This window comes from Helicoverpa zea, chromosome 21 (genome assembly GCF_022581195.2).
Source record: "Helicoverpa zea isolate HzStark_Cry1AcR chromosome 21, ilHelZeax1.1, whole genome shotgun sequence".
NCBI classification, from domain to species: Eukaryota; Metazoa; Arthropoda; class Insecta; order Lepidoptera; family Noctuidae; genus Helicoverpa; species Helicoverpa zea.
The window spans coordinates 423,164-436,144 of NC_061472.1; the positions used below are offsets into that span (position 1 = coordinate 423,164).

At 36.0% G+C, this 12,981-nt stretch overlaps 1 protein-coding gene across 1 annotated transcript; it reads left to right on the forward strand.

The window, feature by feature from the left end:
• The first annotated feature begins 2,981 nt into the window (after positions 1–2,981).
• LOC124640985 (homeobox protein DBX1-A-like) lies at positions 2,982–9,335 on the forward strand. The gene is made up of 3 exons (XM_047178984.1): positions 2,982–3,536; positions 8,598–8,773; positions 9,167–9,335. Exons 1-3 carry the CDS (start codon positions 3,035–3,037, stop codon positions 9,293–9,295), a joined length of 807 nt encoding a protein of 268 aa, XP_047034940.1. The 5' UTR covers positions 2,982–3,034; the 3' UTR covers positions 9,296–9,335.
• The last annotated feature ends 3,646 nt before the right edge of the window (positions 9,336–12,981 follow it).

The following is a 12,981-nucleotide window of genomic DNA, read 5'->3' on the forward strand; positions in this document are numbered from 1 at the left end:
ACTATTGCCGATGCAAATGAAGTTGAATACACAAAGAAATAAATCCAAGTTACATCCTCTATACAAGACAAAAGCAAAATATGACTCACCTACAAATATTATAATATCGATATGTAAAACTTAGCACACTGTGTCCCATCCCTACAATCCCGTAGGGTTGTCAACTCACTCTAAGTAATCGGCCATTATCTATATCGATTCAGGCCGCCACTGTCCACCAATTCTCGATTCCACTGAGGCGTTGTGACCCTAACTTGGCGGCCTTTTCTCACTGTATAGCATACATTGCTGGCTTTTGTACTGAGTATTTTAGACGTGACTGAAGTAAAATGGTAATGTATATCGTTTTAGTAGTAAGAATTGTTCTTGTACCGATATTCTGGTGAGGTATTAACACTGATTTTAACATCGTTTAAACGTTGAGGCGAGCTAATGAAGCGATCGCCAATAATTGATTCAGCCTTTTAATTCGCCCTCCTATTTATTTTTAAATCCTCTTAAAGGGTTGAATGATATTTTATAAGTTATTCACGGAACGGAATTTTATGGATCAGAGAATAATATTAATAACTGAACGGTTCTTTGATGTTCTATTTTGATTGTGTTATTGGTAACCAACATGTGTGCATTTTATGACAACGATGAGCGTGTTATCGTAAATGTGTAAATCTCTGAACTTGGTGTACAATGAGTACATATGCCACACAAATATATAATGTCGCATAATAACCTAAAATTACGCTTTTTATCATAATTATCACATTCGTTATGCAGGTAAATCAGTTGGGAAACCCTAGTTGTGAATAAGACATAATATCTTGATTAACAGTTCACTGTATTGTAATTTTTTTTAGTACATATCAACAATAATCCCATATCAAAAATTATATATAATCTGTCTTATTAATTTTCCACAAACAGCTACATTTTAATCTAATCGAATTAGTTTTATAATTATTTGTAAGCACAGCTGTATTATCGATTAAATTACATAAACTATCGATAGCAGATAGGATAAATCGGGATTAAGTTAGTTTAATATCTATTCTATTTGTTTATCTTTGCTAGGTGATAGGTAGATGTTAAAAAAAACCCAAAGACAATAATAGTATATATGTACTTCGGTAATAACTGCGACATTAATATCCATTAATAATTTATCAGATTGTTTAATGTTATACGACAATGAAAACAATAAAACTCTTTTCCTCAAAAACGTACTTTTAAAAAAATGTGACGTACAATCTAAATTCGAGCGCTAGCAAATTTTGTCGCGCGAATACGCTCGGATTTTTAATCTGCGTGCGACCCATTCATGTCATTGAAGTGTCATATCGCTAAAACCGGTATGTCAATTGTTTGTAAATTGAGCGACAACTTTGAAAGCACTGTTACTAGAGTTTTTAGAGCGATTCTAGATGATAAGCGCCTAACATGACTCTATGAAAAATAATTTTGATCTTGCATAAAACGTTGCAATTATTTAAGTAGAATTCTACAACATACAGTAATTGAACTTCGATTTGTTGATCCTTCAAGTAATCTTCTGAATTGAAGCAGGCAAATTCCAAAAAAACATGACAACCGAAAATTAATCCCAAAAATAATCTTAAACGCGATCATCGCGTACAAAAACACTCGCAAACAAAAACAATGAGCGACCAATTAACTCTCAAACTCAAAATCAGGGTAAACTCACCGATTGTCGACCGCTCTATTTGAACGAAACCTACAACAGACAAAGGGAATAAAAGGGGTTTAAAAATACGCCTAGGCCCAATTAATTAGAGACAATTAGCCACCCTTCCTGCAGCAACAAAAGGTAGAAAAACTCTTCTCATTAATTACGAAGCAAAGAGGGCGAAAGGCGAAACAGGAAGGTACTAGCTCTACCCCTTTTGTTTTTCAAGAGGAATCCATTTGTGAGACAGACGCGGTGCGGAAGATGCGGGGATGCCCAAACCAACTCATTTATGTTGTGGATTTAATTATGTCGTGTCGCAAAGGTTTGCAGCCACGGCAGGAAGTTTCTGATTATGCTGCCGTCACAAGCTTTTATCGAACCCAACATATTGATTTCTCACACTTACGCGAATATTAGACATTTAAATAAAACTACTTTTACGGATAAATAATATTAATATAACGCGATAAAATCCGTAAAAGTAGTTTTATTTAATCAAACCCAACACTTCAGTTTTCAATACGTCTTTTTAGGAACACAAAACTTTAAATCAAGATAATATTCAAACATTTAATAAAAATTACAGGAATGATTGTGACTGATTTATAATTCTTAATGTTATGTTTCATCGCGAGTGGTATTCGCTAATCTTATTTATCTATAATTGTCGATAGCATAACAACTTTATTGTGGATCTTAATCGGGATTAAATGATTTGAACAAAATATAAAGCGAGTAAACTTTGGTCCTGATAAGAACAGATGGCATGTGTACTGATGTCCAAACAATATACGACATCTTATTGCGTACTTGAGCTTAGCATAATCTTTGTTGAATACAGATATTTCTATAACAAAATGTTTGTACGAGAATATTGCTACACAGACACGTCACATTTAAAGGACAACAAACAGAATGACAAGGCAGGAGATGAGTCTCCTACTACACATCATTTTCACTGATTTTCAGCTCGCTCCTGACAGTTGAGCAGCATTTTATAATTTAACTTACCATGGCAATGTTCATTGAATAAAAAATATTCATACAGAAAATAAAACAATAACCGTTTCCCCGACGCCCATTAAAGCTTGACAGCTCATCCACTCGCAGGCTAATTACAATGCTTTCAACAAGTCACAGATTACGCGAACATACATTATCGACGCTATCTGAGCTAATCCTCACATGACACCCTAGAAAAAATATTCCAAAGTGCCTTCAACGATACGCGAACATTTTAATCGACACACAGATTATACGTGTCCATTAAATAAGTAGCTATCAATTACCGTGCTTGTATTGATAACTACACAACTGATAAAATTCGGCAGTGCTAATCAAGCCGCCATCATGTGCGCGTGCAAGCAGAAGAGATCGTTCCTCATCGAGGATATACTGAAGGATGTTAAGCAGAAACCTTACAAGAACCTGAGCCACGAGCCCACCCTGCCACTCAAGTGTAATGGCGTCAAGCCAGTAGAGGTCTCCAAGGTACAGGAGGTAACTAAAATCGAAGAACCGGCGATAGAAAAACCTGCGATAGATGCTAAAGTTGATGTAACCTATGACGTGCCTAAGGAAATCGATTCGATTAAAGTTAATTTGGAAAACAGACGGAACACCTACCCCTTGTACCCGACGCCGATCAAAGCCAACATCCCTCCCTTGTCCTCCACAGTAAACTGGCCGCAGTACAGAGGGAAGGAGGGCCCAGGGTTCCTAGAGAGGCCGCCCTTCAGTTACTACAGTGAACCGATGCTAAATAGTAGTCAGATCCTAAGGACTCAACTAGCTGCCAACAGATTTGTTCCACACCCATTCACTATACGACAAGCCTATGGATTTGACAGAGGTAAGTTCACGCCAATTCAAAAGGTACTTACAGTAAGTCATGTGACTTTTTACTCAGATAGTCAAGCAACAAACGACTTATCGATTGTGTACATAAAGGAAAACAAATAAAAATCGATTATAATATCGATTATCATCGATAACGACGGACATTAAGACGTGAATTATTCATATTGAATCACCTTACTCGCGTCATTTGTTATCTTATCCTAATCTCGTGTTAATCTTTAACGACTATATAATAATATATTGTATTGTCTGTTATTATTGTCCATTTGTTTCCTTCCACTTACTCTGGATAAAACAAAAGCAATTGTTATCTTAATTTCTTTAGTAAAGACAAGATTGATTTTCTTGATTGATTAGCAAATTAAGCTATTCATCGTAACGCGGGATTAGTTTATCTTGACATAATCATCATCGTAATATCTCAATCGGTATTTATGTTACTTGAAGCTGCTTAAAAGAATTTATTTACTAGATATCAGTAGATTTATCTTTTTCATCGGAATTAATTACAGCAATATTGTGTTCATCAATTATTTTTGTAACGTCGCCTCGTATCGCCACGTCAGTAGCAACACATTCGTCGTGCCTTTCTACATGACAAACAGAACCAATATCATTACAATTTAGACTATGACATCAGCTGTTAAAAGACCCTACAAGAAATAATACTAATAACCGATGGGCTTCTGGAAACTGCACAGTCACAAACCTGAGGCGCTGCTATAAAGGATTATCTCTGGGATACCCAAATATTTCATCATCATTTGCCGAGCCTTTTACAAACTATATTCGGGTGGACTACTATGTCTATACGAATGCAGTTGGCTGTGGTGCCACATTTAACAACTGTCTATTTGACCTTTTCAATTTAGTTACCGGGGTAACTCGAGCCACGTTAAATTGTTTGGTCCCAGCTGTCTTTCGAATTTCTTTGGCAGTCATTACGGGTAGTCAGAAGCCACAAAGTCTGACAACCAGATTTAGTGTCAGTTTGACCAGGTAACTCTGTAAAACACTGGTACTCAGATGCCTCTGGTGGTTAGATTTGAAGCCGGCCTTAACTTTGTTGGGAAAAGTCTATGCAGTTACCGTTAGCAACCGGGTCCAGCCCTGATGGTTACTTTTAGGGTACCAATTGTTAACTAGAAACCAAAAAAATGTTATCTCATTTAAAATGGGTGTAAAAGTCCCTAATCTAATGATTCTGATATGACATTTCATTGATTATAATATGTGTGATCTCCAAAATTGATTGGTCAATAAGCTTATGTCAATCAATTGATTTTGTAAAGTCATTTGTTCGCAGGGTGTCAATATTCTATTCCATCTTACTCTAAATAAACAGGCCTCTAACAAAAAAATAATATTTACATAAACAAAAAAATATTGAATTAGCATATAGGTAGACAATCAACTGAGACAAACCATCGGAAAATACGACAGGCGCTTACGCAGACACTCGCGCAATCTATGTTCTCTCATATAATGTATACTTATAGCTTTTATAATTGAAATGAACCGAGGATAGTTAATACATAAAACTGTCAGTGTACATACCTACCCTACCTGCTATCTGAGATACGAAATTACAAGTACGATTTTATTGATTATCGATTGGTGCATACAGCACCTCTCGTTTAAATTAATTCTTTTATCAAATACTGCAGTGTAATAAAAATCATAATGTAATTAAAATTATCAAAATCTGTAACAAACAACAATAATCCGGTCGTAAAGTCGGTGCTTTCACCTTAAATCCGCCATAATTAATGTAATCTAGTACGTGTATCAATACCATTATCAGTTTTATTTGCTAAATATTTAAAAACTTGACACTTCAATTACCTACCTAATTATTTTTCTTCCAATAATTGCGGCTTCGGTAGCAATCAGCCAAAAAACATTCTTTGTGTTTCTACCAAAAATGACATCCGTTTGCCAGCAAGCTTTATCTCGTGAACAATGATAGCTAGCTAGTAGAAATGTTCACACATGATGTATTTCTGCTGCCGCCATAACAACAATTAGTGAAAACTAGAATAAGACGCCTGAGTGTTGTCGGGAAATTCCATACAATTAGCACAATCAGTTACTATTAAAGTAACGAGGCGTTCCTTGATACATCTGTTAAAGACTGGTTTTAAAACATAGGCAGGTTCAAGTAGCGTTCCACATCCCCCGAACACCCGCATGGTGGCGGGCTACTTTCTTTCGAGCTTTTGCATTATGACATCGCCGCTAGTCATTTTGTTCCCCATGGTTCCACTTCTATCTTCCTCTTGCCCCTATACCAAAATTATTTTCAGTTTGAGCAGGATGGTTTTAACCGATTCTCCAAAAAGGACTAGGTTTTCATTCGGATATTTGTATCTTTGAAATGAAAACTTCTCCAGCGGCACTCTACACTCCATGTGCAATATTCATGTTTTCACCGATGCCTGAGTACAAATCGTTGTTAGTTCTTCTAGTGTTAGTTGTAGCTAAAATTTATCAGAAAGTAAATATGTAACAAATGGATAATTAGTAAAGCAATGATATCAACTGCCACATTTATGAAACCACACAAAATAGCCTAACAATAGGTCGCTAAGAAGCAAAAATGTGAATGTTGGAGGATTGTTACACAGATGACGTTTTTTATCTTTTGCACTATGTCGATCAGAAAATATGATAAATAATTATTATATGATTTACCTCAATAATTTCGCATAGATAGGATAACTCTATCTTTCTACAACTTCAGGTAAAAAAATATATATTTCTGATTAATTTTTCCTGTTATTTCGTTATGTCCGATAAGTAAATAAAAACCAGTTATTTATGAATGGATTCTTCCTGTATTAAACAAAGATAAGAAAGTAGTTAAAAGCGTAATAATGATGCTTGTACGTAAGAGATTGTAGTCACATGATCGATCTAATATTATATCTGCTGAGATTATTTTTGAGCTAAGTAATTATAAGATTTGATAAATCAGTAATCATTGATCCAACAAGGTAGTTTACCTGAATCAGCAAAATCTTTTCTAAGTAACAGTGGATGCTTGGACTTTAATCACGATATCGACTTTTTAAATGTTAGGTTAACTTTCGGTGTTTCTCTACTACTGTGTACTGTATCTCTTCTTTCATTTAAGTGCCTAAATAAAACAAAAAAAAATTAACTACACCTAAAACGCGTCAAAAAATTCATCCCCATCGCTGTCGACTGGGACCTGGGAGGCTGGCAGCATTACCTCGTTGGATGGCCATGCTGATCCTTTGTCCGAAGTAATAGCCATGCCATAGATACTCGTAGATATAGGTACTTAGACATTGCCTGTTTGCCGATTGCCTTAGTTGATTAATTATTTCTAAACGAAATCTGCAAAAATATCAAATAATTCTGCCGTTATCGTCAGCCATAAAAACTAACCTTCAATATGGTTTGATCAATTGTTCTGTCACTAATTCTTCAAAGATATTTTGATACTGAAAATTCGGAAAACCCTAACACATCACGTGAATCGGATTTCTACATTTTGACTTTATTTACCTACATGTAAAGATTACTAGTAATCGAAAGATTATCAAAATTGTTATTATTAGTCATTGAATAAACTAGGTACGATAAACATTTTTACAGTGTGAAATCATAAAGCTTGGAATTGTAACTTTCTTACTCATAAAGTAGGTATATTGTCATGCAACTACCTTTACAAAATTATCATATCATACCAATATGCATTTATTACTGCTAATAATTGATGAAATAAATTGATAACTATAAGGGGTTATGCACACAACTGATTCGAACCAAAGACTCATATTTCAGGTATATTTAAAAGTTCTGAAAGATAATAAAATGCCTTGCATGAGGCAAAAATCATCTCAGAGTTTTAATTTAAATCGAACAGTTTGCTAAATCATATATCTAATTAGCTTTTTTTGATGTGGTGTATAAAAAAATATTGATACACCTTCCGAATGATTGGATTTGGCTTTACCTAATCCTTCAGATAAAAAGGTGCGATTAATACTAAGGGCCAATTTGTTCAGTCGTTAGCCGTCAGTTTGTCGTAATAAATATGGGATACCGGGTCAATACGGCGTTCCTAACCTTCGCAACCAACTGCATTGTGTGCATTAGCCCTAATGGGTGTGCACACAAGTTCCTTAACACTAAGATTAAATTATCAACGCTATCAAATTATTAATATCTATCTGTTATATCAACACTAAATATCTGTTCCAATTAAAAAAATACACATCGTATATCGATTACGTATCTAATCGATCGATTACAATATTGGTTATTATTAGTTGAAAAAAACAGTTCCAACCGATTATCTGCTTATCGAATATTTTTATCTGTTAATACTAACTATTGGAAATTGTTTTTTATGGAAACAAGACAGAATTAGGCGTTGTTATCATCGTATTGCTCTAATTTACTGGATTATAGATTAACAACTACTTGTTTACGGATTAAAGTTTCCGTATTTTTGAAGAAAAACAAAAATATATTAGAAGTATTTAATAACTGAATATAGCTACCAAAACCAGAAAGGTAACTATGGTTGCCTAATTAATATTTATCAATTAATTTTACCGACCATAGATATCATCATTAGGTAACGGTTTTAACTTCCGATGTCCTTTCAACTGTAATTTACAAAGGAGTAGGTACGTATAGCCCCGTTAAAAACCGAAGAGATCAATGAAAACCTGCCTAATAGAAAAACTACATTGCTAAATAATATGTAATTCTTATACATTCCTACCATGGCTACCATATAGCCTCCTATACATATACTCATAGTTACATGAAGCATTTCACTTTCGTATATTTAGTTCATAGTAACGCCATCTATTGGCAAGAGACAAAATTACACTGATCACCTTAACTTCGCAAAAAGTATTTTTAGGGCTATGACAAACTTTTCAATACAATAATCAAATTAAATCTATTCTTTATCTTTTTATTACAATGTTTGCTGTCTTTTTATGTATATTTGCTAATCTATTTTGTGCGTCACAAACTTTGACATTAATTGTTCTTGTTTCTTTCTCAGTACCGCCCGGCTGCTGCAATCCCTGGTGGGGATTGGGGGGCAGACGGAAGGGGGGGCAGGTGCGGTTCACGGTGGCGCAGACCGGAGCGCTGGAGCGAAGGTTCAGCGCCAGCAAGTACCTCAGTCCTGATGAGAGACGAGCGCTGGCCAGCACGCTGAGGCTTAGCGATAGACAGGTAAAGTGGCTTAGTTTTTCTTAATGTCTATGTACCATAGGCTTTAGTTGACGTTTGTGATTGTTTAGTATAAGGTTTTCTTTTCGATTCTTCAGTGGCTAAAACCAGGAGGTAATGTTGTTGTCTGTAAAGAAACTCAGTTCGTCCACCGTTTTGGCAATTGCATCTAAAATTCATACGAAAAGACTTATTTGAATACATTTTGATCCTGGAGCGTTATGAACTTTAAGCAACCAGAGTAAAGGTTGCAACAGACTATTTGCAGTCTTGACCTGACTAACTTTCATAGCAATCTGTCACAAATCGATTGCATGCTCCATCCAAAGTTTTCTCTCTATTAATGTTCTCGTTTAACTTATTTTCATTACTAAATCGAAAACTTTCCTTCATCAGGTAAAAACATGGTTCCAGAACCGTCGCGCGAAGTGGAGGCGCACAACTCCTGACTCCGCAGACGCCGGCAGCCCGCCCACTGCCGACGAGGGGTCTGATGATGAAGTGCATATAGCTGACGAAGAATGACGACGGCATAGCGATGATTAAATGTTGAGACTGCCCGCTAGTTTTGTTGTTTGATTTCTGCCTTTTAGAAATAACTTCAGTTACATTCAACCACCTATTTTATTCTCAATCTGCTGCAATGATCGAATTATGTCCTAATTGATTATTCAATTTTTCTTTAAAATCTAAGGAGGAAAATCTAAATTTAAGGAGGTTCAAACCGTTTCTTAGAAGTTAAACAACAAGAGATCCGCGGGACCGCCAACCTCGGCGCAGCACGCTGACGTGGGTAAATCACTTTAGCTGCCCAGTAACTCTTATCTATCATAACATACCATGAAATAGCCTACTTATAGCGATCAGAGTAGGTCTTTCTACAGATCTTACATATATTCTAAGAGAAAGGGCTTTAATTTTTAGGGTTCCTTACCCAAAGGGTAAAACGGGACCCTATTGTTTTCGGTCCTCTGTCTATCCGCCCATCCGTCCGTCCGTCTGTCACCAGGCTGTATCTCATGAACCGTGATAGTTAGAGAGTTGAAATTTTCACAGATGATGTATTTCTGTTATCGCTATAGGTAACAACAAATACTGAAAACTAGAATAAAATAAATATTTTGGGGGGCTTCCCCATACAACAAACGTGACATTTTTGCTCATAAATTTTATAAATAATGGTACGGAACCCTTCGTGCGCGTGTCCGACTCGCACCTGGCCGGTTTTTTAATTACTCACAGTGTCCACCACTTACTACCGCTTTTAGGCTCTTGTATCAGCTCTCGTTAGTAAGTTATATGTACGTCGAAGTGTAAATACAACGAAGAGTTCTTTTTAAAATTTCCTTAAACGCTTTATGAAACGCTTTCCAATTCTATATTAGATGTATGGAGCCGTTTTACTACTTCGGTCTTACTTCACCGGAAGAACAATGCTTCTATCTTCTATACCTACTCAGCAGTATCAGCCAGCTAGGCGTTGATCGATTAGCCAGTCAGTCTGATAGTAGAATAGTAAAATACCTACGACTTTGTTTATTTAGGTGACATCCGTCTTAGGATAGACTAGGATCATTATAAGACTGCAGTGCGGATTAAGATACCTACAGATAGGGCTGCCATCCGTCCGGGTTTCCCCGGATTTGTCCTCGTTTGGAGGCCGTCCGGGGGCCGTCCGGGCGGGGTTTCAAGAAGTGTCCGGGGAAAACCCGGACACTTTTCATGTAAGGAAGCACCTCATTGGATTTAAGTATGTGTTAATAGTAAATGGATTACAAATTAGGTATTATTTTGTTTAAAAAAATCGTACTCCTTCGGGGAAAAAATGCGATTTACGCCAAATGTCCGGGTTTTTTTAATGTTTGTCCGGGTTTGGTGAAATTCGAGATGGCAGCCCTACCTACAGATATCTAATTATATCTAATGAATTGATCATTAAGTGATCACTTCTTCAAAATTGATTCTACAGTTAGGTAACTAACGAAACGAAATCGTGTACCTACTATGTGTTAGGTAGGTACCAACGATTTCATATATTAAGCAAGTAGGTAACTAGGTGCTTGTTTTGATACAGACTCCTTGTTTAAAGCCTTATTATTGCAAGTAATGCCTCGTTCTGCTACAAAACTCATGCTGATTCTGTAGGTGACATACACCCAAAGACTATAAAACCACATATATTTACTTTATGCATACACCTAATCCAATGCCCTTCTGTATTAAGCTGAAACTTCAAAACCATCCACCAGTCAGCTCTCAGGTCGCTTTGTCCCTCACGCCTCCACGATGCCATAGTAGGCACCCCAAAGTCAAACATAATTAAGTACCTATACCTACTTAATTATACAATTCCAATAAGGACGATTGTTTGTGTCGTAAGAAGAATATTTAAAAAGTTTGGCCAATTGGGGTAGGCTCATTTTATCAATCGGGGATCCTTATCAAAGACCCCACCGGTAATGAGTTGATCGGATTATAGCAGCCTATCTACGTACTTTTATTTGAAGATTAATATTTATTGTTCCACACCCATCCATCGCTTTCATGCCAAAGTCATGTGACACTGATTAGCAGCATTATCAACGATCATTCTTGATTGATTGATCCATAATCTAGCAGATAATTGCTTATAGGAAACAAAACATCTTCAAATTCTCCAAAATAATTATGTTTTAACTTGATTGATAAGTTTAATCATGCTGTTTCATTCTACAAGAAAAACAAGTTAATTCTAGTGTTGTGACGTCACTAAGTAGGAATTTTGATTAAATTGAATAAAAGCTTACGAGACATCTGATTAAGGGGATTACGATCGAGTGAGCTTCACGCATCGGTGAATATAATCCAAGTGGCTGTGAAGGTATCGGTAAGTATCAGTACCTACCTAAGTGCTAATTGTAGGTAACATCTATTATGATTGCAGCTGAACATGAGCACGCATGCTGAGTGTGGCACGACCGAAAAGTTGAGAAAAGATTAGAGCATATATTTGAGGAAGCAATCGAATATCGTTAATCTCTAACCTCCTGTTAATTAATTAGTAGAATCGATTCTACTAATTTTAATTAAGATGATTGTAGAGCAAATAACCGTATACGCCAAATGGCAGACCAATCGCAAACCAATCGAATGTCATTGGGATACGATTGGTCTTATATTGAGCTGTGAGCGGCAGAGAGTTTCTCTCTATTGTGTTCATATTTTTTTAATACAGCAGAGTTCAGAATTATACCTACCTGAATAACTGCCAACAGAGACCTGCGCTGGTTATGAAGAGATGTGTCCGATGGCATAAGATGGGCAGATGGGCTAGTAGGTATATGGTAGCCTGAAAATCATCTCTTGTCTAGTCTTTCCTTCGGATATTTTATGACTCAACATCTTGAGGATTGCGGGAATAATTATATGTTTGGGTTGGTTGGCTTTCTGGAACCATGGATATTTATATTTTTTTAAAACCTTTGCCGAATAACTCTTATCATGGTATTTTATTTATATACCTAATAAGTCTTTGTTTGTATAACCCTCTCGTAACAACAGACAGTTTTTGACATGAACTTGTGAACTAACAAGGTCATTTTTCTGTTTTAAATCAGAAAAAACTGCATCTTTGAGCTACTGAGGTGAAAAAGTAATATTCCACCAGACATTTGAGATAAACTGATAAGATCTAAACTATTTCCAATTAATGTACATAATCCCTAGTTCTAATCACATAATTATGTTATTTATTATACTTAAATAATTGTGTGAATGAAATGACAGATTACTGAAGCGATATCGAGCTTATTTTATCGGTTATATTGAGGTCTAAATACCATATTATTTGTGTAGGTGCAATTATGTTTATAAAAGTTCGGCCATTCAGAGAATGCGTTCCTGACACGTCGCGATTGAACTGACGACGTAACTACATTCATTGATTATTGATATAATAATGTTGTTTTAATGCTCCTCAATTGTTAAAACGGTAAACAACCAGCAAAAATATTTTTATCGTAACTGCAACGCCATTGCAAAGTTACGTCGTCAGTTCAATCGCGACGTGTCAGGAACGCATTCTCTGAATGGCCGAACTATAATCAATTACAACATTCGACAGCCTAGTGTTGAGCATGAAATGTTAAAAACAAGATGATTACATTTTGAATCGAAGCATTATTGATAGTGATTGATGATGTATAATAAATAGTAATATCTAAATGGCATGC